Source organism: Aethalodelphis obliquidens, unplaced genomic scaffold (assembly GCF_003676395.1).
Source record: "Aethalodelphis obliquidens isolate GAN/ISIS:26980383/991018 unplaced genomic scaffold, ASM367639v1 scaffold9, whole genome shotgun sequence".
Lineage (NCBI taxonomy): Eukaryota > Metazoa > Chordata > Mammalia > Artiodactyla > Delphinidae > Aethalodelphis > Aethalodelphis obliquidens.
In genome coordinates this window covers 7,451,575-7,478,586 of record NW_020837953.1, presented here as the reverse complement: position 1 = coordinate 7,478,586, position 27,012 = coordinate 7,451,575, and the positions used below count along the sequence as shown (strand labels likewise).

The 27,012-nt window shown below is 51.8% G+C and overlaps 1 protein-coding gene and 1 pseudogene across 11 annotated transcripts in view; one reads left to right on the top strand and one right to left on the bottom strand.

Annotated features, from left to right (window-relative positions):
* The window catches only part of SSBP3 (single stranded DNA binding protein 3), a 164,692-nt gene extending 156,609 nt beyond the window's left edge, over nt 1–8,083 (bottom strand). For 2 of the 11 annotated variants that reach the window (XM_027108434.1, XM_027108441.1), the window contains exons 1-4: nt 7,656–8,083; nt 6,563–6,635; nt 6,279–6,340; nt 3,633–3,717 (exon numbers count right to left, since the gene is read on the bottom strand). In XM_027108434.1, the coding sequence (XP_026964235.1) occupies nt 3,633–3,717; nt 6,279–6,340; nt 6,563–6,635; nt 7,656–7,711 (276 nt within the window). In that variant the 5' untranslated portion in view covers nt 7,712–8,083. The remainder of the gene's footprint in view (nt 1–3,632; nt 3,718–6,278; nt 6,341–6,562; nt 6,636–7,655) is intronic. The other 9 variants (XM_027108438.1, XM_027108440.1, XM_027108431.1 and 6 more) reach the window with 9 other exon arrangements.
* Nucleotides 8,084–10,932: 2,849 nt separating this feature from the next.
* LOC113622380 (transcription and mRNA export factor ENY2 pseudogene) lies at nt 10,933–13,617 on the top strand (annotated as a pseudogene).
* Nucleotides 13,618–27,012: the final 13,395 nt, after the last annotated feature.

Sequence of the window (27,012 nt, the reverse complement as noted above, 5' to 3'; positions counted from 1 at the left end):
CAAGGGCTTTACCAGAGAACCTCTGCCCTGGCCGGAGGGGAACAGCAAGGTAACCACAGGCAGGGTCCCTGCGAGCCTCTTCCCATGGCCTCTGGGCAACAGCAAGGAAACCACAGGCAGGGTCCCTGCGAGCTCCTCCCATGGCCTCTGGGCTCTTCTGACTTCAGGTAAACCAATTTCTCAGAAAAGTACATTCTGGGTACCAAACCCTGCATCGCTCTTCATTACGTGTGGTCAACATCAGGGTGCTCCGGCTTACACACAATGAGCCAAGCAAACTGAAGTTTCCAGGTGTGTGGAGGAAAATAGACTGTGACTCAAATAAAAACTCACCAATTCAGAGAAAATTTAAACCCCCTCTCCCACCGCTGAGTCACCTGGTTCATTCCCGGCCCTGTAGCCTGGCTTGAACTGACCCACCACCAGGAAGGAGAGACCACTGGCCAGGGACACAAATTCATTTCTTTAGGAGAGCTGAGACCAGGATCTTCCCGAATGAGGACCTTCCCAGCCCCACAGGAGTCCCTCCTCACCCATGCCCCACACACACTCACTACTCACTACCCACTGAGGCCCAGGCGGGTATATCTGAGCTGCACAGACAAACCATGAGAATCTTTGAATCTCCTTGATTGAAAACAGGCCAGTTACCGCATGCTCTTATTTACACTCCACTTTATCTTCTAAAAAGGATTTAAGGTAACTAGTCAACCCACATTAAAATCACCTGGCTCAAGATGACCCAGCAAAAACAAGTCACTAAAAGAACATCTTCCGATATTCTACTGGCTATCCAAATTACCAAAATGCCCAAAAATGAGTATTTTTTCTTGCCCATAGTTCCTTAATACCTTCCTTCATTTAGCATGCGTACCTACTATGTGCAAGGTATTGTGGGAGCTACAGAAATGAATAGCTCTTAGATGAATGGTCTCTGGCATGGAAAAAATGAATAAGCTGTGGTTAGAAAGACAAACCTGACTGAGAAGTTAGCAGGAATAGGTGCAAACGGGTGACATTTGCCACGGACCTGTGCGGCCAAGTCTCGGCAGTGTTAGGAACACAGATTCTGGAGTCAGTTATGACCTGAGTTTGGATCCTAATTCTTACAACTATGATAACCTCTCTGTGTCTCAGTTTCTTCATCTGCAAAATGGAGTTAGCAACATGTCTTCTCTCCCAGGGCCACTGGCAGCTTGAAATGAGAGCCTGAACCTAGAGTGCCCAGCACATGGAAAGCCACCAACAAAGGTTTGTACAGGTGGTTTGTATAGCCACGGAGATGAAGGAGTGATCAGAGTGTACAGCAAACTATCACCAAAGTCCTCCACAAAGAAGCTGAAAAGTGGACAGGATGTGACGGATAAGAGAGGCATTCACCCCAGACAAAAGGAAGGGAATCCAAAGAGGCTTCAGCAATAACTCTAGCAAGAAAGATGAGGGTGAACAAGATAGTAGCCATGAGAATGGAGAGAACACATGAAAATTTGAGGAGGACAAAGAGAAAAAGAGGGTTCCTTTTCTTCATTTTCTTAAATATTTTTTCATTTTCCCATTGCTTCTCCTTTACCCCTGCAACTCAATACCCACCCCCCCTTAACTCCTTCACAATAGAGATGTTCCCTACCCATCCCCATTCATCACTCCATCCCTCCTTTCACATGACCTGACTCTCAGGCCACAGGACACCAAGTGGATCCCAATCCAGGAGAAAGGGTTTTGATCCCAAGATCTGTGAATCCTAGGCCTCAGGCACTGTGATTTCAGCTCTTGGTAGCTTCTTCTAAATGTCTACATCAACCTCAGCAATCTCTACACAATTCTGCTGCCCTTCCTCAGCAAATTACTGAAAGAAAACCCATGTAAACTTTCACTACCACCGTACTGTTCCAAGATGGCAGACCAAACCACAAATTGCCAAAGAGAGTCTCACATTATGTACTAGAGAGCCAAACTTAGTTAAAAATTACTAACTTCTCTGAAAGATAGCACAGACATCCTATATCAAGAGAGTAACTGGAAATAGGTACGTCCCCCGCCCCACTCTAAAATGAAACCATTTTGCATAGCTGTCAGATACAGGCCACACAGGAATTGGCCATCCACAGGTTAAAACACACACACAGACACACACACGATTTTTTACTAGGTAGAAAAGTCAAATTCCCCAACTATTTTTATATGGCTAACGTAACTCTTAGCCTCTACCCCAGGAAACCCTGTGATCATCACCACCGATTTTCCCAGAAGAACCACATCACAAGTGAACCAGCCCTCTCACCTTGTACTACTAAAAGTTCACCAGGCTATAAGTACCATTCAGCAGCTTCTCTTTTTCAACCCTGGAGAGGGCACAAGAACTGGTCAATTTCCTCAGCATTCCACTCCAAGGGTATTAACCTTACAGTCATAGCAAAATTTCATTGCACTGAATGTTCTCAAAACCAGGGAGCCCCCAGGGGAGTCTCTTAAGTCCTCATATTACAAGGAGAAATTTTCACCAGAAAGATACTTGTGGCATGGGATCTGACCACTTGTGAAACTCAACCAAATGGGTTCTGGTCTCCCAGGCCAGTTTCAAACTGCATGCAGGGGATGCAGATGGCCCGGCCAAGTGGGTGGGCTCTGATGACATTCAAAAAACCAACTTCCATGCCCTAGAGCTTTGGGACCATTTCTTCCCACCTCATGCAGAAGTGCAAAATCCAATAAATGACCTCTTAAGTGCACATGTATGTGCACACATACAGGCACACACACACACACTTAACCTTCTACAAGACCAACAGGAAGCAAAGGAGGCTGGGAAGATCTTCGGACACTTCCCCTTCCATCCCCCCGCAGAAGATCCTAACCTGTTTCATCTGATCATAAGTCCGACTCCACCCCAACTGTAGTCCAATTTTTTTTTTTTAAGGGGACCTTGGTGGGATATGGACACGTGACAGACACCTCTCTTACAATCTTAAGAAACTCATCCAGGGAGAATGAGTGATAGAGTAGAAAGCACTACAATGTGATGAAACTATCTTCACAAGAACATTTTCAACACAGGTTTATGGACCAGCCAAGGACCTCAAAGTACACACTGTCTTAATGGACAACACAAGCCCCCCCCCCATAAACAGACACACGCACCTCCCTCCAAAAACATAATTTGGAAGATCCCTCCCTGGAAAGTAACCTAAGAATCTATTTCACCAAATTCTCACTCAAACACACCTTCTACTCCAAAACACAAGTTTCATATTTACTTTTCATTTTTCTTGGTTGTGGTCAACTTCTTCATAAACCAGCACCAAAGAGGCTCAGCCCCACCATCCTCCCAGGTGACTGCCCAATCAGAACATAAACCCCACATGGTTGAGCCCCGCATAACACCATTTAACTCTCCAGATAGGTATCTACACTCTTCTGCATGATTATAACATTATGAAATACCATTCACCAAGTCAGACCGGTGCCGGAGGAGAGTACGGGGCGAGGGCAGCAGGGAGGTGGGCAGGACAAAAAGAAAGGCAAGGAGAAAACAAAGACCACTGCCAGTTGGCTGTGTATTTGCTTTTGGTACTAAAGAAGTTCAAGTTATCCAACCCTGCAATTATCGCCAGGATTAAAAATTTGTTACTCACGTAATCATGAAAGGCTTTTGCTTCACTTGAATGTTCACAAGTGTCTCGCCTTTCAGGAGCTGCACAGTAAAGGTCCCAAAATACGCTGCAAGTTGAAAAATAAAATAAGATCAGGTTACTAATTATTACTTGTGTGCCCAACAGCAAGTGTACAATGCACGGTGCTAACAGCACCACGTCTCCCCAAGGCTCAATCCCACCTTCCCAGCCTTCACTGGGCATACTCAGCCTAACAACAAAATGGACCCAACCTCTTCTGACAGCCTGTCATTTGTAATAAGAGTAATAGCTCTCATCCACCAGACACCTACTATGTGCTGGATGCCTCACGCCCATGTCACTGCTTGTAACTACCACAGCACTGTAAGGTAGGTGATTTTATCCCCACGTTATACATGGGGCAACTGAAGCTCCAGCAGGTTAGGGTAACCCACCCACTGATGCCCAGATGGGAGACAGGAATCTGGATGAGAAGCCATGCCTGTCTCTTCGGTGCTCCGGTAACCACCCCCCACCTCCACCCAAAATGGCTGCACTTCATAAAAAGGTTAAATTGTCAAAGTCAGGACTATGACTCATATGCACAGCAAACTGGGTGACTCTGGCAATAAAGGGAATCTACAGGTTCTTCATCCCAGAGCCCACATCCCCATCTCCTGCCAGCCCACCCGACTCTCAACCAGGCCCTCCCCCAAGGTGTTCTCATACAGAAACCATTCCCCCCCTGCCCACCAAAAAACATATATCAATTAACCAAAGGTTATGTTATGGATAACCAAGTATCTCGTTCTTTCATGTTGAAAAGAGAGCCCTCCTCAGACAACCACCTGTCCAGCAAAAGGAGGGGGGCGGATTTCCCTGCCTAACCCCCCTCCATGATTCTTGTATGGTCACCCCAACACTTTGCATTATGTGAAAACAGACATACAAATCCTCTGTCAACCAGTAAAACCCTATACAAACACAGGGTAGCTACTGCTACCAAAAAGGGGCCTTAAAAACCCTCTCCAGGTCGGGAGCCCAAGGCCCAGGGATAGGAACCCGCTTGAAGGGTAAAACGTGCACCAGAGCGGAAGTCTGACTACCAGACCAGTGCTCCTGTCACCATCAGAAACAGCCAGCCCTGCCAGTCACCTGACAAGCACCTCACTCCAGGTGCGTGAAGAACGCAGCCTGGCCCTCTTCAGATCAGCTCCACCACTTCCTGCCACCCCAAAAGCCACGGTCGGTGTCAAATCACAGAGCCACCACTGCCTGCGCCCAGCACGACGCACTCTTAGTTCCCGGAGCTGAGATAAGGCTGGAGAAGTTGCGGGGGATTAAGGATAGAACAGGATAATCGGAGACTTCTGCTGACTGCAGAGGGAGGCTCGAGAACATTTCTTTCTGTGCTCTGAGGCTGCACACATCTGACTAACTTCCTCCACACACTGAAGATTTCTAACACTACAAACTCTCCAGTCCCTTCTGAGTAACTTTTACTCAAAAGCCTAAATTTCTGCAAAATCCACGGTGGACAGACCCGCCAGCTCCAGCCCCACACTCCTCTCCAAAAGCCACCCCAGAAAACCTACCACCCACTCCTACAGACAGAATCCTTACACCACACCGAATGCCTCCAACTCCGCAGTTCCGAGGTTGGCAAAAGCAATTAAAACCTCATTTTCTCCGTGCAAGTTAGAACAGACACTTCATCCCCATGCATTTCAAAGGCACTTGAAATAGTTACCCCAGTGAGCTGGCGGTCAGGTAAACGCGCTAAGATCCCAAGACAGGGCACTCCGTTTTCCTGAACTTCACCAAAATATCAAAAGCCACTCCGCTCTCTTTTCCTTTTGAAAAGAATGTCAAAGACTCCACCAATCGGTCCCACAAAACACCCAAGACTTACACTCACAGCAACTCCTTCCCGTTGACCCTAAGCCTCCCTCCTGCGGGCTGCAAACCGGGAGCACACCGGCGGTGGTCCCACCCGGACAGGGCCCAGGGGCCTGGGAGAGGGTCACAGACAAGAGAGAGCCCCCATCTACCAACTACAGGCCCTCTGCCAGATTCTCAGTAAAACGAAACTTGGTGGTTTTAGGGATACTTAGAGCAGTGGGGGGAGGGGGGAGGTCCAGTAGGTCTGAATCAGTATCTTAAAAGGAAGTGGCAGTCCCTTCTTGCTCTTTCTCAGGGTGCCTGGAAAAGGTCCCCATGGATTTCTCTCTCAAGGTTTTGAGCTCACAGAAGAAAAAGGAAGGGGTAGGCCAGTTGTAAAACAGACCTGGTGCCCCTCCACCCACCCCACCCCCACTCCCTCTAATTAAAGCAACGTGCAGAATTGACAAAAACCCATGCAGGTTTTTTTTTCAAGCCCATGCCCAGCGCCTCAGAGTGAGATGTAAAAGTACAGTTTCCATGCAAACACCAGGCACAATTAGTAGGGTTCTCAACAGTGGGCAAAGAGGAGGCAGAAACTTAGGCACCGACCTCGTCTGCCCTTCTCCTCATTTGCCAGTCCTGAGGGCCCCACAGCACCCTGCTCTATGCAACGCTGGGGACTAAGGCATGGAGGGACCCGCTCAGATCTCCCATCTTTGTTCACTTGAAGCCGGGGGCTCAGAACAAAACAAACACACACACAAAACTATCACACAAACTTACCACCACCACGAGTGCAAAAACCCAGGCGGTTCTCCCAACGTGATGTTTTTTTCCCATCGAATCTAGAAAGGAGAGAGCAGAGACAGCTTAGAGGAGCAGAGAGAAGGGGTGGGCTAGGGGCTTCCCAGAGCCAAAAGGCTGTGAAGACCAACTAACAATAAATGCCAAAAGGTGATAAAAATTCAAAATGGTGGCCACAGTGGCTGCTCCAGAAAACAAAGGCTTTAAGAAGAGTGAGGAGGAGGAGTGTCAAGAAACTGGATGATGGGGGGAGTTCCACTCACCTCCGACAAGAAGGTCTGTGCAGATTTCTGTGCTCCTACGTGCAGTAAATATTCGTAGACGTATAAAGCTAACCTGGAAAGTGGGTAGCAGGCACAGAGAGAGAGAGAGAGAGAAAGCGTCAGAGCACACCGGGCGCTCGCTCCTGTACCTTGCCAGTTGGCCTCCAAGCCTGTCCTCCAACCCTGTCCGTGCTGTCCCATTGTGGCCCCAACCAGAGGTGAGCAGCCAGCTCGGTCCTGCCTGGGGCCACGGGTACGAGCAGTTAGGGGGTGGGTATGAGGAAACGCGTTTACTTCAAGCCGCGAGGGCTGGAGAGCAGCCCCCGAACTTGAACTTCCAAGTAGCGTCGGGACCAAACCCACCTAGGTCTCTCAAACTCGCAAGCAACCCAACCCCCCGAGCCTCGCTCCTTTTCCCGATCCACTCCTTGCCACCGACCCACCCTCTCCCCACGTTTGAGAGTCCGGGGAGACTCAGTCCTGGACTCTGGAGTGCTCCGCGAGCTCTGGAGAGGTCAGTAAAGCGCCGCCCTCACCACCTCCCCCCAAAACAACTGTCCCCCAAGCCTAGGGCCAAGCCGGCGCCGCCGTCCCTGCCCAGCTCGGCGCCCCGGAGGGCGCGGGGCCGGCGGCGAGGCCAAGGGCAGGGAAGGGAGAGCGCTCTCGGCCGAACAAAGCCCCCGGCACGCACTCCTCACGCCGCGGGCGGACAAAAGGAGCCTTCGGGTCTGCAGAAGCCACGCGCCCCCTGCCCGCGCCCGGTGGGCAAAGTGCCGTCAGCGCGGCGAGCGCCCCGGCTGGAGCGAGCGCCCAGGCTCGCTCGCGGGACCTCGTCCATCCCTCACCGCGGGCCCCCGCGCCCGGCACGCCCCAAGGCCACCAAGTGCCCCCTCCCCCGGCGGCGCCCCCAGACCCCAACCTCCGCCGGCTCCCAACAATGGGCTCTCCCACGCCGCCCGCCGCGGCCTCGGGAAGGGGCCAAGCAGGCGGCGCCGGGGCCCGGGGCTCAGCAGCCCCCGCCCGCCCACCTGCCTCCCACCACCCGCCCGCAGCCCGGCAGCGGCGCGGCCGCCACTTGGAAAATAGGGCTTACTTTTCCCGAGCCTGCCCGTCCGAGGGCACCGCCGAGCCTTTGCCTTTGGCAAACATGGTTTGCAGAGAAGAGGGCGCCGAGCCTCGCCGCCGCCGCCGCTACCGCTCCGGCTGCTCCCGAGCTGCCCCCTCGCTCCCGGCCCCCTCCCCGGCGTTCGCTCGCTCGCTCGCTCGCGCTCTCCTCGCCGCGCTCCCCTCCCTCCCCCCCAGGCGCTGGCTCCGCGCTCTTTCCAGCTGTCAAAGCGTCAGCCCCGGCCGCGGCCCCATCGCCCTGGAACTCCTCCCGCGCCGGCTCGGCCTGGGGTGCCGGTGCCGCCGCCGCCGCCGCTCTCCCGCCGGCCCGGCTGCCCACTGGCTCGCTCGCGCGCCCGCCCGGCTCCGCCTGCGCCTCCCTCAGCGCCTCCGGCACCGCCGCCGCCGCTGCCGCTGGTCTACTTGGAGCTCAACCGAACGTGGCTACCCGGGCGAGGGAGCAAGGCGGGCGTCAACGTCCCGTGATTGATATGCGCCTCGGCCAATAGGCGCGCGGGGGAGGGGCCGGGGCGGCCCGGGAGGGACGCCCTGTCAGCGCCCGACCGCGGCAGTCCCTGCTGCGGCCGCCACCGAGGAGCCGCTATTCCTGCTCCTGCGGGCCAACGGGGGGGGGGCCGGGGGCGCGAGCCTCCGTTTTCTCTAGATGTGGGGAGGGGACACGAATCGGGACAGGGAAGATCTAGTCCCCCGGCCCCCGCGAGAAGAGGGTCCGACGGGCGCTCTCCGCGGCTTGGACCGCTGGGGAGTGGGGGGGTGGCGCTGCGGCGTAGTCTGAGGGGAGGGGGCGCGGACCCCCGAGCGGAGCACCGTCGGCTCCCCCCCGCCACGTCCATTTCCCTTATCTGCCCCTCACCTCCCCCAGCCTCAGCCCTGCGCCGGCCCAGCCCTTATTTCCCCCTCCCCCTCGCCTGCCCTCCCCTTGGGCTCCGACCTCGGCCCCCTCCCCAGACTCCCACCCGTCCACCCCTTGGCCGCCCCGCCCCCGGTCCTCCCTCTCGCCCAGTCTGGCTTCGGAGCGCCGGGCCCGGGGCTCCACGCTGAGAACTGGGCGGCTCGATCCGGCGCCGAGCCGCGAGGCTGCTCCTTTACTAGATCATTAAAATACTTTGGAAAACCCCAAAGTGGAGTCGCGCGAAAATGGCCCTTGGACTGCTTTGGGGAGCCTGGGGGAAGGGACTGAGGACTTTGGCTAAGAGAACGGAGAGTGATTGCTCCCAAATTTCCAAGGTCTGCCCGCCCTAGCAAGTTAGCCCCTCGGCTTCTCCACGAGAGATGGTGCCATTCCGGGGTAGGGGGGCGTCACCTGGGCGCCCCGCTACGCGGAATGCGCGCCACAGAAATCTGCGAACTTCAAATAAACGGAGCTAAATTGGGGAGCGGGGGACGAGAGTCAGGCGTGGGGGGAGGGGAAGCTTCCATTGTCAGTGACCCAGGTGTACAATGGGAAATTGAGGGGGGGGCTGGCAGAGTGACCCAGCTATTCGCTGCTGACTCCTTTCTGCCCACGGCGAGAACCCGAGGACACACTGAGTGTACCTCATTAGAGACTCTTTAAGACGAGAAACCAACCAAACGGGAAGACTCCCCCATTTTCAGACTGTTTTTAGAGCGCGGTTCTCTTTAAATGTGATAAAACACTGTCGGCACTGTCTCTTTAAAAGAGTCAAGCAGAAAAAGCTGTGTAAGCGCTGATTGGCTGCCTGTTTGGATACATCTTTAGGGGAGCCTTGAAACTGTTAGCCTAGGTTGATTTTTTTTTTTTTTAACAGCGCTGTTCCAATAAACAAGTAACGCCCCTCCCCCTAACATGCCTCGCACCAAACAATTAAAGGATAGGTCAGTGTCCTGGGGAAACACGTTTCAAGTAGGAAAACTCAGAACTAGATTCAACAAAATCAAGTATAATTCACTACCATTAAAGTTTGCTTATTTTGATTTGTCGAAGAGAGAAAAAGGGGCTTTAAAAAGAAATGCCCCGCAGCAAACGGATCTGCATTGGTTCAGGAAGGAGACTCTGGGTGCATTTTTGGAATAATGTTCTGCTCAGTGTAGCAGCCTCCCTAAATTAGAATATAGCCAGGCCCTACCACCGCTTCTGGACGCGCTGTGTTCTCTGTTGGGACCTAGCGCTGGAAGGGGAAGGGGGCAGAAAAAGGAAAACTGAACCCTAGTCTCTGGTTGTCTGTGCTAGCTCCCAGTTTAAAGGTTGTTTTGTGAATGAGAGAAGCATGGAGGTTGGGAGGGAGTTGAAATACAACGATAGGGGAGAGAAGGAAATAATTACAGTTATTTTTTTCCCCCAGGCGTTTTAATTTAATAGGGCTAACTTAAGGTACCTTAGAGCCCACACTAATTAAATTGGCCTGCTCATACCCTTCCCCTGGACTTCTATTTTTGATGGGCTAGGAATGGCCAGGAATGGCTTGTCAACAGCCTGACTCACAAGAAGCCTGACTCATCTTGGGTCTGCAAGGCCCACAAATTATGAGTGTCATGAGTGTGGGTTAGGTCCCAGCTCAAGGAAAACACTGCCCTTCTCTGGCCCTACTGCATCACAGCTCTACCAAGTTGGCCATGCTGTGTCAGAGTTAGGGCTGCAACACAGGTATATCTGTTTGTGCATCATTTTCCTCATCTGTCAAATGGGAAGGGGGATCTTTAATATCTCTTGAGAGTCTGATGTTCTATGATGCTAAGATTTCCTTTCTATAGTTTTCTTTCCCCACACCCCACCCTGAAAACAGGACAAGCACCTCCTTTCCGAGCAGGTGTGGCATGCATTTGGGGAACCTGTGCCAGGCTCTCTGTCCTTGTGGTCTTCCCTTTGCTGGGGCTTGACCCAGAATGTTGGTAGGTTCATGGTGGACCTAAAAGAGATAGTGGGAGGGCCCAGGCAGAGCGAGAAGGGAGGGTGCCATAACCTCCCAGCCTGCTGGACAGAGGGGAGCTGATGGGTTCCCAGGAAGTAGGACCACTGAGCAGCCCCAACTAGGTGTGCAGTTGCTAGCACAGTGATCCAAAATGCGGTCAGATCAGAAGCAAGCACCCTACCCCAGAAGGGCACTTTCTCTGGAGAAGCCAAGGGACTAACATGATAGGCGGGCAGACCTGGGAAATTTGGGCGCAATCACTCTCTCTTCACTTACCCCAAGTCCCCCACCCATTCCCCCAGGCTATCTTTCCCCACTGGATCCCCCAATCCCCACCTTCCCCACCCCACCCCCACATCTTCTGGCCCGGAGTGCCTCCCACCCCAGCCCCCTTCTTTGCTCATTCTTTAAGGCTTGCATCCCCTCCAATGCCTCCTCCATAAAATCCTCCCGGCTTTTCACTCCTGGAGTAAAACCCATCCTTCTAACCCTCTGCTTGGTCTCATTTTGCTTGAACCTCCAGAATAGCTCTCCATTCATTCTGCCCATTGTTGTGGCCATTTGTTTACTGTCTGTCTCCCCAGCCAGAGGTGGTTGGGGGGCTGGGAAGGCAGGAACTAACTCTGAGTCATCTGTGTGTCTCCAGCACCCAGCACAGGTTCAGTACCTGTGTGCAGTTAGCACTCCATGTACACACCAGAGGCTACGGGGAACAAGAAAGGAAAAAGTGAGCTCATCCCCAAAGTAGCTCTGGGACGGGTAAGGAAATAAGAAATGCACACCAACAACAATAAGATTAGATAAGGCCACACCCCCAGCTCAGCCCCACAGCCTAAACTATAGCAGCTTGCAACTACTGTACTTTCAGTTCCCAGAATACACCAAGCTATTTTACACATCCACCCTATACTCATTCTTTCTTCCTCTCCCTCTCTCTCTCTATTCCTCCCTCCCTCCCTTCTTCCCTCTTTCCTTCCCTTCCTTTTTTTTCTTTTAGGACATGTTTATTGAGCATCTACTATGTACCAAGCACTGTTCTAGGCACTGGGTAATAATCTAGGCAGAAATCCTTACGCCATGTTGCTTACACTGGTGTGAAATCCTCTGCCCTAAAGGCTCTTCCTGTGACAGAGTTCTAATATTCTAAAATCCAGCCTGGGAAAGCCTTCCCAGGAAGCCATCTCTGGGCTCCTGGTCTGGGCTAGGAATCCCCTGGTGGCCCCTCTGCCTCTCCCTGACCATGACCTATTGCTGTTGGCCTCTGTGCATGGGTGTGGTCCTGTGTGCATTTCCCCCAAGGGAATGTGAGCACCTCTCCTCCGGGTCAGGGAATGATCATCATTCACCTGTGGACCTCCAGTGCACAGCAACAGTGGCGAAAGGAACAGAACAAGTGAGTACCTGAGTGACCAGAATGTGGAGGGACAGGCAGGTGGGGTGGAAGAGGGGAAGGAGAGGTGAATTACAAGTTTAGGCTAAGGTGACCACTCCTTCACTCAGGTGCCAGAAACTGGGGGGCAGAAATCCTGGGCTCTGGGATCAGGTTGGTGGGGGCCAGGCCTCCAGAAGGTGGCACTTAAAGGAATGAGGCTTCAGGTCCATGGGCTCAACCCAGGAGGTTGTGCTTGCCAAGGATGCCAGAGGATCCCTTTTCCTCTCCCTGGTTTGCAGCTCTGTTTCTGTGTTCCCCACAGCTGCTGGGAGTCTGGGGGCTGCCCCACTGTCCTCCACACCACGCCCAGGGACGTTCGAATGGATGCTGAGCACGCAGCCCATCCCCTTCCTGCCCGCTGGGTCCTGGGATTTTGAGGAGGCACCTCGGGTCAATACCTTGGGTAACTCTGCCCAGGGAGGCTCAGGCCCAGGCTGGTCAGCCCCAGTTTCAGCAGAAGTTTCCTCAAGGGCATTGGGGGCTTCCATGGGAGGAGTGCAAAATCCAGGGCCTGGAGACTTGGCTTCAGCCTGGCTCAGGACCTCGCTGCTGGACCTTGGGCAGATGATATTCTGTCTCTGAGTCTGTCTGTGAAATGAGGATGTTAAATGAGGGAACTGACGGGGAATCCTTTGCTGGGCTGTCCGTAAGTGTTGGCCGAGCCCACGGTTCTGACACCTCTGGACAATGGAGAGTCACTACTGTGAAGGTTGTGTGGAGGCTCTGAGGAGGTAGTAATTGGGGTAACATTTTGTAACTCGAAAAAGATGATTACTCCTGATGTTATAGCATAGCAGAGCCAGCAAACAGAGAGGTTCTCAGGAAGAAGGAAGAGGATTTAAGTTTAGAATCAAATGTGTTTTTACATCTTCTGATGATGCCTTCTGATGTCCTGAGCCACCTTGTAGCAAAATGGGTTTTAGGCAATTTCTTGGATGGGTTTAGTTCTGTCTAGAAAGTACCTACTATGTGCTGAGCCCTGAGCCAGGGACACTGACTGGGAAGTACAAAAACATACAAAGCAAGTTCGTGCCAGGGATGGCTAGGGCGAGGACGCTGACGCTCTGCCCCTTCCCTGGTTCCTGCTACACCTCCCTCACCTCCTGTCCAGAGTGCCCCAGCCTGGAGTTCATTCTCATGAACTCAAGGAGAAGTCTCCATGGAGGGTCTAGGTCCGGGCAGCTGAAGAGTGTGGTAGGTAACGGTCATCAGGACAAGGGTCATTTTGTCACTGGGAAGGGACAGCCCTCGCCCGCGGTGATGGTGGTTAGTAAAATGAACAAAGATGAGTAGATGAGAGCAGCGATTAACCAAAAGTGGATAGAAACTGGAGAAGGAGAACACGTCAAAAAATTGCTAGAGCTAAATTAATTGAATGTGGCTGGAAGGATCTGTAGAAGGCACACTGTAAAGAGGTAATGAAAGAAAAAGGACTAGAACACGTTACTGTTGATGACTTGGTGGCTGAAATCACACCAAAAGGCAGAGCCCTGGTACCTGGCAGTGTAAAGAAGGAGCTCCTACAAAGAATAAGAACATCCCTTGCTCAGCATGCCAGCCTTTAAGATTGAATTAGAGGGCTTCCCTGGTGGCGCAGTGGTTGAGAATCTGCCTGCCAATGCAGGGGACACGGGTTCGAGCCCCGGTCTGGGAAGATCCCACATGATGCAGAACAACTAAGCCCGTGCGCCACAACTACTGAGCCCGAGCTCTAGAGCCCGCGAGCCACAACTACTGAGCCTGTGAGCCACACCTACTGAAGCCCGTGCGCCTAGAGCCCATGCTCCTCAATGAAAGAAGCCACCGCAATGAGAAGCCCACGCACCGCAACGAAAAGTAGCCCCTGCTCTCTGCAACTAGAGAAAGTCCACGCGCAGCAGCGAAGACCCAACGCAGCCAAAAATAAATTAATTAATTAAAAAAAAAGATTGAATGAGATTGTGTTGTTTTGTGGTTTTATTTCTGAAAGTAAAACTCTGTCCAGTCCCGTGACAGGGTTCCTCTCTGCCTCCTCCACCCTGCCTTGGACCAGCATGTCTCTGTTTTCACTCACCTGCCATACCTTTGCCCCTGCTATTCCCTTTTCCTGGGACACTTTGCCCCAGATCAAGGCTTCCCTCATTCCTTTACTGCCTCTAGGTCCTTGATCAAACATCACTGGAACCCTCCCTAAAGCACCTCTGTGGAATGGCTCCTGTCCCCACTCCTTATCCTGTTCTATTTTTCTCCATAGCAACCATTACCACCTGACATATGTTTGTTTATTTTTTTCTTACTATTTCCCTCATTAGAATTTAAGCACTGTGCATGGGAGTTTTGTTTTTGTTTTTGTTTTGCATGCATGGGAGTTTTATCCCCACTTTTAGAACAGGTTCTCAATAAAAATGTCTTAAATGTTGAATAAAATAATTCACTTGGGCTTCCCTGGTGGCGCAGTGGCTAAGAATCTGCCTGCAGTGACATGGGTTCAATCCCTAGTCGGGGAAGATCCCACCCGCTACGGAGCAGCAAAGCCCGCACGCCACAACTACTGAGCCCACGCACCACGGCTACTGAAGCCTGCACACCTAGAGCCCGTGCTCGGCAACAAGAAGCCACTGCAATGAGAAGCCTGCGCACCGCAACGAAGAGTAGTCCCCGCTCCCCATAGAGAAAGACTGCGGAGCAGCAGCGAAGACCCAGCGCAGGAAAAAAAAAAAAAAAAAAAAAATGGTGGGAGGCATTTAAACTAGCCCAGTGTGTGTATGTGTGTGGGGGGGATGAAGTGGGAGGTGGTCAGAGAAAGCTGGAGGGGGCCAAGTTTGAGTGGGAGTTAGGCAGTGGGAGGCAGGTGTAGGATGTGTTTCAGACAGAAGGGACGACATTCATTAATTCATTCAGCTGACGCTGGACCATTCAGGGCCTTGGGTGTCATGCTAAGAAGTTTGGTCTTTGTCCTGCCGGCAGGGGCTTTAACCAGGGGGTGACCTATTTCTGCTTCAGAAAGAGCCCTCAGGGGGCCATTGTGGAAGAGCCAAGCGCGGAATGCAGTGAGGGACCCAGCGGCAGCTTCGGTGAGGGGTGCTAGGCCAGCGAGGTGGAGAGAAGCTGATGGATGGGAATCTCCTGGGCTCGGTAGCTGACAGGATGTGAGGGAGCCGAAAATGACTCCTATGCTTCTGGCGTGGGTGACGGGGCTTCCAGTCAGGGAGTCCAGGTGGGGGAGCAGGTCTGTGGGTGGGGGAGTATGAAGAGCGCAGTCTGGGATGTGATGAGTTTGAAAAGCCCATTGGATGTCCAGATGGAGACATCCAGGAGACAGGTAGGTAATGAGCCTGGAGTCCCGGAGAGCAGCCTGCCCCGGAGATGTAGTTGGGAGAGTCATCAACATCTGGAATTTAGATTCAGGCCTGGAAGGGTAGCCAAGGTGATCCGGGCATAACCTGTCCGGAAGAAGACTGGCGTGGTGCAAACAGTGCGGACCTCGGAGCATCCGCAGTCCCGATGCTCCTGAAACCCGCTCCTACCACAGTTTCAGGAATGCAGCTCTCTCCTGATTTCCTTCCTTCCCCTCTGACTGTTGCTTCTGTTATCCTCTGAAGGATTCTTTTTTCTCCAGCCTCCTCTCAAAATTTTATTAGTCAGGCTATTGCTAATCCAATGTTACATAACAAAGAGCCCCCTTATCTCAGTGGCTTATAATAAAAGCCGTTTATTTCTCACTCACAGGTCCGCAGTCAACTGGATGGCTCTGCTTCAGGGTGCAGTTCGAACCTGCTCCGTGGGTCTCCCCTGCCCGGACCCAGGCTGAGGGGCAGAGGCTGCCTGGCATGATTCTTTCAGAGTGGGTGAAAAGAGCACCAGGAGCCAAGCCAACCCATGCAAGCATCGCATCTCCTCCCAAGTCACGTGGCCAACCCCAGCCTCCGTAGGGAAGGGAAGAGTGTGCCTCCCACAGAAAGGGGGTGGATGTTTGCGAAACAGAAACACAGTCTACCGCAAATGAGCATCTCTCAGTCTCTGTCCTTGACCTCTTTCTCGCTGGGCAAGTTCAGCCATGCACATGGCATGGACCACACCTAACCTCCGTGACGATGACTCTTGAATCTGGCCCAGAGCTTTTTCTCAGCACCGTGTCTGTGTAGTTACAAGGCATTCCCACCTGGATGTTCCTCAGGTGCCTCAAGGTCCAAGTATCCAGAGCCGCACTCCTTCTTTCTCCCTATCTGGTTCCTGTTCAGCGCCTATTTCTGTACACCACACCAGCACCTGGGCCAGAACCCTGAGTGGATCTCTGCTCCTTGTCTTCCTCACCCCCAGCCAATACCAGGGTTGGTCAGCTGTATCTAATAAGCACCCCACGTTCTGTCCGCTCCCCCCAGCCCCTCCCTGCACTGTCATCACTGCAGTCGAGCCCCGGATTACAGCCCCCGGTGGCTCTCCCTGCCTTCAGACTCTCCCCCAACCATCCGCCCTCTGCTTGACAGCCAGAGGGATGCGTTTAAGGCATAGATGTGGCCATGGCACCCTCCTGCTTAAAACTCCTCAGTGCTTAAAACTCTTCATCTCATGCAGGATGAAGCCCAAGGTCCTCAGTAAAAAGTTCAAGGTCCTAGGGCTTCCCTGGTGGCACAGTGGTTGAGAGTCCGCCTGCTGATGCAGGGGACACGGGTTCATGCCCCGGTCCGGTGGGCCCGTGAGCCATGGCTGCTGAGCCTGCGCGTCCGGAGCCTGTCGCTCCGCAACGGGAGAGGCCACAACAGTGAGAGGCCCGCGTACCGCAAAAAAAAAAAAAAAAAAACAGTTCAAGGTCCTTCACGATCTGGCTCCTGTCTCCCTCTGCAGCCCGTCGCTTACCAGTGTCCTGGGCACCAGGGGTAGACGTGATCCCCGGGACTTTGCAGCCTATGCGGGCAGCAGACAACTCCACTGGTACTTATGATACAACATGGCAAGTGTCACAACGGAGGATACAGGCATTTTACATATTACAGTGGTGCTCAGCTGGTCTGGGGGGTCAGGGACGATGGCCTGGAGGAGGTGGCCTTCCTTGGACCCCAATGGGAGTGGACAAGCACTCTCAGGGAGAAGCTGGAGATGGAGCTCTGAGGAGCACCAGCAGGTCTGATGAAAGAGGAGCTGGTGAAGGAGGCTGAGGAGGCCTGTCCAGTGGGGAAGAAGCCTGGGGAGGGGTGCCAGGGAAGACAGTGCTGCAGGGAGGATGTTGAATGCCTGACAGTGGTTGAGTAGCAGAGTGCATGAACATGGCTTTCAGACAGCGCTCTGCAGAGGGCATGGTGGGCTGGTGAGAGCAGCCTTAGGGGAGCGATGGGGGCAGAAGCCAGATCATGGCGATGGACACGTGGGAGCGGAGACAATCAGTGCAGACTACTCTTCCAAGAAGTTTGGTTGTGAGGGATAAGAGACAGACTAGCACCTCTGGGTAAGGAGCTTTGCTGTATTTGGGTTGAAGACAGGAGAGACTAGACCTGTGTAAATGCTGATTGGAAGGATGGAGTAGAGTGGGAGAGGCCAGAGGTCCTGAGTGGAGGTCCAGGATGACGTTAGAGCAAAGTCCCTAAGAAGATGGCAAGGTAGCAGCAAACACAGATGGGAACCTCTCTGGGAATGAGATGAGGAGACTGGGCCTGGGCCCTCGAGGTACTTACCGTCTAGTGGAGGGGGCTTTGCAGAGGACCTAAGCTTGGAGCTGGGGCTTTGAAGTTTGAGTAGGAGTTTGCTAGGCAGCCCAGCAGTGGTAAAGGGATCCCAGGCAAGGGAACAGCATGATGCCGAGGACAGCTAACAGGTCAGAGTGCCACAGTTGGTTCGGGAGTTTGAGGGGGTGGCATGGTGCAAGGACGGGACACCGGGGAGCTTCAGCACCTTCTGCATTGACTTTGTGAGAGCCTGGGAACTCGGGGCCCAGTGTAGGCACCCGTGGACCCTGAAGGAGGCCAAGGACTGTGTCCTGTTCACCTCTGTGCTGCCCAGGACCTAGCTTACCTGTGCGTTGAGTGAACAAAGGATCTGTGCTCAGACAGAATACGTCCAGCCTGAGGGTGAGTGTTGTGTAGACCACAGGCTTTCCTCATCTGAGTCATTCATGACTCTGGGCCGGGGCACCCAGTGAGCATTCAGTCAATGTCCCTGGGAGCCACCCCTCCCGTGGGGTCAGCCCCTGGGGCACTGAGGACTCCAGAGCCCACAGATGAAGGAGGGTGTGGTGGCTGCCCTCTTCCCCAGCTATCTGGGACACTCAGAGCAGAGCTCTCCAGCTCATTCTCCCATTCTGAGCTCCGTTTCCACGGAAACAGACATCAGCAACTGTCAAAGTCCCGGCTTTCAAACACGGGTCTCTTCCAAAACTTACTCTCACGTGATTCATAGACTCCACGGTGGTAGCAGCCCACCCTCCACCGCTCTGTGAGGAGGAGAGCCAGGCATCACGGGCAGAGCCAGACTCAAAAACGGGGCCCTGGCTCCCAGGTCAGCACTCTGTCCTTTGTCTAGCGCTGGCCCCAACCCAGGAAGCCCAGCAGCCCTCCTGCCTCATTAGCCTGGGCCTCAGTTCACCCATCCATCCGTATAATGAGAAGATAGTACCTGAAGTCCACACGTGCTTGTTGGGCATCTCAGGGTCAGACTGGGATCCTGACCCTAGAGCAGCCCACAGTCTCCAAGGCTGATGTCACTGGAACCCGAGATCTGCTTCCTGCTCACTGAGGGCTGGGGACCTGCCCCCAAGCACACTGGGAGTGGGGAGGGGAGCACAGAGCAGGCTAGCACGAGAAAGGCTTCTCGGCACTGTCCACTGGGCTGTACCCTCTCCTCCCTTGGAATGCTGTCCGTCCACCCGCACTCCCAGCCTACACCTTCACGTCCCTCTGCTCTGTCTCTGTCTTGCGGTCCACTGCTCTCTCCACCTCTGCACTCCTATCCTCTGTGCCTCTTCTGTCTCTTGGTCTCTCCATACAGTTGCCTCTTGGTATTTCTGTGGGCTTCTCTGGGCTTTTATCTGTCTCTCTGGGTTTCTCTATTTCTCCCACTAGAGAGACCCATGAGGACAGGGTTTTTTCTTTCGTCCATTGTTGCATCCACAATGCCTAAGGCAGCACCTGGCACGTAGTAGGTGCTCAGCAAACATTTGTCGAATGAATTATCTTTTTATATGTCTTTTTTTCTCTCTCTCTCTCCCTTGCTGCTTATCTTTTCCTCCTCTCTCTGTCCTCCCTTGGCCCAGCTACTGTTGTTGTGTTTCTTTTAACTTCTGCTTCTCTCTTTTTCTGTCTTTGTCTATCTCTTTTGCTCAGTCTCTCTCATTCTCTCTCTCCCTCTCTCCCTGTTCTGCCTCGCAGTTGCTGCCGGTCTCCCTCTCCCTCCCTCCCTCTCTCTCTCTCTCTCTCTCTCTCTCTCTCACACACACACACACACACACACACACACACACACACACACAACCATCTGTGGCATTCTTTCCTGTAAACGTTTCCTAGGTTGATGTGGGTTTAGGAAGTCTAACTTTAAGCCTTCAGCTTCAACCCTCAGATAGCTGCCTACACACATTCCCCCCACCCCCAATTACCATGATAAACAGGACCAGGCACTGGGCCAGCTGACAGCAAAACTGGGAGGTCAGTGATTTGTTTCTATTGCCTTCACCTGGCTCCTGAGTCACTGTCTTCCGCTGCCCAGTGCCCCTCCTGACCAGTGAGACCCTCCCAGGGCCGAAAGACTGCGCCTCCCAGTAATGCGCTGTAGGGAAAGTTCTGAGGCAGCCACTTACTGCTCTGTGTGACCCCAGTCACCACCCGCCTTCTTCAGAGGCCGGTCTAAAAGTTTCTTCTTGGGGACCTGGGGGAAGACAACGGTTTTGCCCCAGGAAGAGGTGTTTTAGGCCCCTAGAAGCATGAGGGAACAGTGTGTGGTGGGTTCAGAGAAAGAGGCTGTATACCCCTAGGTAACCAGCCTTGTAGACAGCCCCTACTTGAGAGATAGTGGGATGTGGTGGAGGAATACCCCGTGGAGTCCCACAATAGATCTGGTTCAACCTCAGCTCTACCCCTTCTTCCCTGTGTGGCCTTGGGCAAACTACTTGACCTCTCTGAGTCTCTGTTTCCTCATTTGGAGCATGGGGGTCAGGATACCATACTTTTGGGGTGAGATTTAGAGTAAAGTATATCAAGCACTTCACATATAGTACATGCTCAGTGAATACCATTTCCACTTCTCTCTTAGGACACAGGATATGCCAAAAAAAAAAAAAATGGAGTAAAGATATATGAAATACGTGCTATGCTGGGAGTAAAGGCCGGTCTTATGTGGTTAAGAGCTCCAACTTTGGGGTCAGAGAGGCCTAAGTGTGAGGCCTCGTTCTGCCCCTTACTGCTGTGTCATTGACCTGCTGTAAGCCTGGGGTTCCTCGTCTGTAAAATAGAGGTTGTCACACCAACTCTTTAGGTTTGTTGGAGGATTAAATGAGATAATAGCTCTAAGTGCTTGGCCAAGTACCTGGCCTGCTGCATGATCAGGAACTATTAGATGATACTAGTTTTCCAAATGTTAGCTCATTGACTGTCACAGCTGTTCTAAAAGTGGGTGTTATTTCACCCATTTCTGGGGAAGGAAGCCAGGTTTGGAGAGAAGGAGTGATTTACCAGGTGACCCAGCGGGCAGGAGGCAACGTGAGGACTGGAACCTGGGTATCCTGACTCCAGCCATTTTCTTGGCATCATCACCCAAAATTTAGAAGTTGAGCCCTAGCCCATAGGTCTTCCCTGAACAAGGTCAGGCACTCACTCCTGCTAGGCAACGATGTGATTGCAAGAGGAAGCAAGTTATAGGAGCAAAACCCCTGCTCTGGGAGGCTAAATACCCAGGCTCATCTAGGACACCCCAAGCTCTTGAACTTGACATAGAACCACAAAGACTGGGAGAGTGGTGGGGAGAGCCAGGAGCCAGGAGCAATGGAACATGTGAAGTCCTTTAGCAAAAGGGTGTCTTCTGATGTGAGTTCCAGGGAAGTGTTATTCATGAATGTGGTTCATCTTGTATAGTGACATGGAAACAAGAATAGTAGGTGTGGCACCCCACTGGCACTCCAAGGCCTCCTACAGAGGGAGGGAAGAGACGAGGCGTTTGCTTACAAGAATTATCCTGGGAGACAGTGAAAGGATGTCATGGCAGAAAACAAGGCCAGGCACACCTGGAGCCTACAGACTCCAGGACGGAGCCCCCCAAATGCCTTGGGGCTGGGTTCAAACCCAATGGATAGCCTGGATGGGAGGACCCAGCTCAGTCACAACATCTGGGCCACATATGCCCCATTCTATTCTCTACATAGGTCAATTCCGAGAGCAGCATGGGACTGCTAACTGAGCCATCTGCGGGTGAATGGAGGGTTCCTTCTGGAAAGAGAGTGGGAATAGAGATTACCAGCAGTGACTTTAGCTGATGAAAGTGCCTGATAAGACTAATCCCCCCATTTAAAATTTTTTTTTTCAACTTGTCAGAGCTGTGAGTCACCCTCTAAGTGAAGGGATTCCCACGCCTAGGTGCTAGTTGGCTGACAGATGCCAAAACAAAGACCCAGCAGCAAAGTGCTTGGCTAGATTTGAGCAAGGTGCTGGGGCGGTGTTGTAGGTGAGGCACTGTCACTTCTTGGGAAAGAACTGTCTTCAGAGCAGCAAGTTTCTCTACTAGGCATTTATTTATCCTCTGCCACTTTGCAAACATGATTCCAGTTCAAAAAGCTTGAGACGAAGGGATTGTGTTTGAGGTTAGTTAAAGAGAGAAAAGAAAGCAGGACCAGGGAAATAAAAAGAGAATAAAAATGGATGATACATCTGCTGGGACTGAGTACCAGATAAAGCTATAAGCTCCTCACGGGCCAAGGCAAAACGGGAAACATCACTTATGGAGCTCTTGACACAGAGGGGATAGAAACTACATTTGTTGAGTACAATCTGGTATTTTTAACATATATAGTATTATTTCCTCACCAATACCCTTGCCAATAAGCCATTGTTATTCCCATTTTCTGGGAAGGGGAATGAATCTCAGATGTTGCAGTGGATACTGTGATGGTGCTTCACTGAGATGTCCTCTCCAGGACCAATGCACTCATCCCTCAGCTTCTGGGAATTGGCTGCCAACAGCTCACAACAGCATTCCTCCCTGGGAACTGACTTTGGCCGCAGGGAACTACTTCACCCAAAGTGACACCCTCCCCCCTTCCCCTTCAAGTAGAACTTCTTAGTCCTGCTCTTAGGGTCTAGAGGTCCCAAATGGGGTAACATTTCCATTGGGGACACAGGAAGTGTTACAATGAACTTCAAATATGGCTGCTGCCCGATTATTTTGAACTCCTTGACCTAAAGATCGTCAGCAAGGAGAGGAATCCCCACCCTGGCAGAGGTGATTGACCCTGGTCATCAGGAGGAGGTACGGCTGAACAGTAGGAGCAGAGGAGAATCTGTGTCATGCTCAGGTGATCCCCAGGGGCGTCCTGTGTGCTACATGCCTGGCTTTCATGGTACATGAACAAGACAGGCAGAGTGTGGTAAGGTGGGGTTCAGACCCTTTATGGTTGAGGGTCTGGGTCTCCACCAGGAAAGTTGCCTAGACCAGAAGAGATACGAGCAGGTGAGGAGAATCCAGGTCAGGTGGTAGAATAGTGATTGCTAGTATCACTTGTAGTCTTGAGATCAACTTCCACAGCTGGTGCTGTAGTTCACCCTACTAACCTTCTCTTTCAAGTTTCCCAGGAAACAAACCCAACTGGAATCTTGGAGAAGTGATTCCCAAATGGGTCAAACTTCATGGAAGCAAATGGATCAGGACAGTGCAAGGGGACACTCTGTAGTGGACACTCTGGTCCCCACCTAGATCTCTTCTTTAAGGCTGACCCACCCATCCTAAGCTGCTTGGAATATTGCTGCAGGGGTCCTCACCCAATGGTCTGCCCCCTCCCAGGGGTGGCTAATGTGGAGCTGCCGTGCCCAGCTACCTCGCTTTAATTTGGGACAGCTCTGAAGGGCCATCCCAGCTCCAGAGCTTTCTGTAGGATCAGCTGAGGCCTCATTTACAGCCACATTGCAAGTCAGCTCGTACCTGTGACCAATCCTGCCTTCCCACCTTCCTTACGGGCATATCTTCCAAGAGCACTTTCCAATAAACCTTGAGCTACAACACTCAAAGTCAGGGTCAGTCGGTTTGCAGAGAACCCAATCAAAAGCATGTTGGTGTAGTCGCTCAAGATATCAACCCAGATATACATATGCCCCCTGTGTCATAGAGGCACTTTCTCAAAGGAAGCAAAAGTGTTCTTCCACTGAGTTGTAAAATTTTATTAAGTATTTAATAAAGAATCAAAAGTTTTAAAATGTGTATGCTCTTTAGAAGAGGAATTTCCAGTTTTCTGAGTACTATTGTTGTATAATCAACAACCTTAAACTTAGTGGTGTAAACAACAGCTGTTTTATCATATTCAGGGATTCTGTGGACCTTGGGCATGGCACAGTAAGGATGGCCAACCTCTGTTCCATGGTGTCTAGGGACTCAGTTAGCAAGACTCCAACAACGGGGGCTAGAATATTCCAGAGGCTTCTTCTCTCACACATCTGGTGCCTAGGCTAGGATGACTCAAAAGTTAGTTTTGGCTAGGATTGTTGTGGCCTCTCTGTGTGACTTGGGCATTCACCATACGTCACCTGGGTTTCAAACGGGAGAGACTTGAGAGGATGCTTTCCAAAATTCCAAGGCGGAAGCTGCATGAATCTTTATTTATTTATTTATTTTTGGCTGCCTTGGGTCTTCGTTGTTGCACGCGGGCTTGTGTTGCGTGCGGGCTTCCTCTAGTTGCGGTGAGCGGGGGCTTCTCTTCGTTGCGGTGCATGGGCTTCTCATTGCGGTGGCTTCTCTTGTTGCAGAGCACGGGCTCTAGGCACGTGGGCTCAGTAGTTGTGGCGCATGGGCTTAGTTGCTCTGCGGCATGTGGGATCTTCCCAGACCAGGGCTCTAACCCGTGTCCCCCGCATTGGCCAGCGGATTCCTAACCACTGCGCCACCAGGGAAGCCCAGCTGCATGAATCTTTATGACCTGGCCTCAGAAGTCAAATAGCATCACTTTTGCTGTATTCTAGTGGTTAAAGCTACACAAGTTCTCCCAGATTTCAGGTGGGAGAACTTGATAGGAGGAGTATCAAAGAATTTGCAACCGTTTGCTGTTTTAGACCACACACCACTTGTGGGGATTTATCATAGGGAACTATGGGATTTATCTTAGTGGCTAAGATTTATGTGAAATGAAGTTTACCGCAACATTGTTTCTAATGCAGAAAAACTGGAAGCAATCTAAATGACCAAAGACTCACAGGGGTTGGTTAAATAATTCGTGGTACAGTGTGTCAACACTATGAAATACTATGTAGCTATTTTAAAAGACAATATAATATGATGGAAAGATTTTTATAATGTATTGTTAAATGGAAAAATTTGGTTGTAGAGAGAATATATTGTAAAATACGTTTTCATTTAAAGAATAGAGTTTTGGGGAGTTCCCTGGCGGTCCAGTGGTTAGGACTCTGTGCCGTCACTGCCATGGGCCTGGGTTCAATCCCTGGTCGGGGAACTAATATCCCGCAAGCCGGATGGTATGGCCAAAAAAGAATAGAGTTTTTTAAATTACAGAAATATTCAACAAATTAATTGAGGTTTTCCTATGCCAGCCCTGAGCTAGGCACTGGGGATACAGAGTAAATAAGAACGCGCTTCTTGCTGTGAAAGAGCTTACAGTCTGAGGGGGAGGATGGTAGCAGTGGTGGTGGTGATGGTGACAGACACATAAGAGGAAGAATGTTTCTATTTGGTGACTTTCCAGAGGAGATAACACTTGAGTTGAGTTTTGAAATAAATTGGCCAGACACATTAAGTGGGGAGGTGTTGTAGTCATGGAGGTTGACCCCCACCCCTGTCTCTTCCACCAATTATAACTTCATTTCTGTTGCTGGTGATTGGTTTAGAAATGGTGTTTCCAATCCTGAACAATGTGAGGTGAGGGGGAGTCTGCTAGGGGGCTCCTAAGAAGAGTTTCCAACTGCCTAATAAAGAGACACTCGGCATGGTCTCTTTCTTCCTGTCGATGTTGTCATGTCTAGGAGTGAAGTATGAATCTACTGCCATCTTCTTCCAACCTGGAGAGGATTCTATTTTAGAATGAATCTACTCCCAAGGGTGGCAGAGAAATGAGGCCGAAAGAGCTGACTCCTCCACATTTTTGAGCTGCTAATTGTATAGTGCCTAGGACCCATCTTGCCTCCATGGCAAGTGAGAGAGGCATTTCCTGATTGTTTAAGCCAGTTTGAGTCAAGGTGTTCTGTTACTCGCAGCTGAAAGAATCCTCACTATTGCAGAAGAGCATTCTAGACACCAGGACTAGATGAGAGAGAATGGCTTGTAGTTCAGTGTGGCTGCAGGGGAAGCTGTATGGGAAGGAGGAACGGCGAGGGCTGACAACGGAGAGGCCAGTAGGGCCAGGTCATGACAAGATTGTGCCATGAGGTTTCCAAGACTTCATCCTGAGGGCAGTGGGGAGCTGGCCAAGAGTTTTTAGCAGTGAAGTGATGTGTTCAAATCTGTATTGTAGGAAAATCACTCTAATAGGTAAGAACAATTTGCAGGAGGGAGAGAGATAGAAAGAGAGAGAGAGAGAGAGAGAGTGTGTTAGGGTAGGGAGATCAGTTGGAAGACTTATGCAGGTGGGAAGAGATGATTGGGCAATGGCAGTGAGATAGTTGGAGAGCAGGAGAAAGTCAAGACACAGTAAGGAGGCAGAGTTGGGTACCAGGCTGGGTGATGAACTGGCTGTGGTGGACAAGAGAGGGGATGAGGCAACCTCCCAGGGCTCAGGCTTGGGCATCTGGGAGGATGGTGATACCATGTACTGAGAAGGCAATGCCAGAAGAAGGTTTGTATGGGTGTTCCCAAGCTTTGTTAAGAGCTCGGTTTAGACATAGTATGTACATGGCGCCTCAAGATACTAGTAGTGTAGGCAAGCTTACTAAAAAGGTCATCTCTCACCTTTCTTCTTCTTTTTTTGTTTTGTGGTACGTGAGCCTCTCACTGTTGTGGCCTCTCCCGTTGCAGAGCACAGGCTCCGGAAGCGCAGGCTCAGCGGCCATGGCTCACGGGCCCAGCCGCTCCATGGCATGTGGGATCTTCCCGGACTGGGGTACGAACCCATGTCCCCTGCATCGGCAGGTGGACTCTCAACCACTGTGCCATCAGGGAAGCCCTCGCCTTTCTTCTGATAACCGTCTTGATTGGCTTTGGGAAACTATCCCTCCACCACTGGATAGAGTCTTGGGGGGGCTGCCATCATTCTGACCAAAGGATGGACCATGATCTAAGCCGACAATTAAATGCTTTCTTTGGAATCTGAACCTTGACCTGTCTCAAGCAAAGTAATCAATCATCCATCCCCCAATATGAGGTTTTGTCATGGTCTGGGCTCCCCTGAGCCTAGGGCCTGAGCAGGGCTTTTGTGCAGGAAGTATATTTGGGAAGTGATTCCAAGGAGCGGGAGAGAGGAACTGGGGAGAGAAATCTGACCCAAAGGTTATCACGTTGGATGCTCCAGTCCACTGGAACCTTCTGAGGAGTGGAACGTGAGTCTCAGAACAGCCTGCAAGGGGGGTAAAGGGAGACACCCGTGTCCATTGACTCCTGACCCTACTGGGTAAAGATGTTCACCCCTGCATCCCTGGGTGGCCCCTGAGTGCATGCCCACCAGGTTCCCACAGGCACCACAAGTGGCAGTCTGAGAGAAGCTTGGGGCAGGAAGTGAGAGGCTTTGGCGCATCTCATTTTGAGATGAAGCACTGTCAGTGCAAATTGGGTCAAAACCCTTGCAGAGAAGACCACAGTGGCAATAGAAGGGAGCCTGAGAGGATGTGAGCCAGGCAGAGAGATGTCTGATACACACCTCGGAGGGCTGTCTGCTGCCTCCTGCTGCCGGGATCTCCAGAACTACACCCACGGTGTCC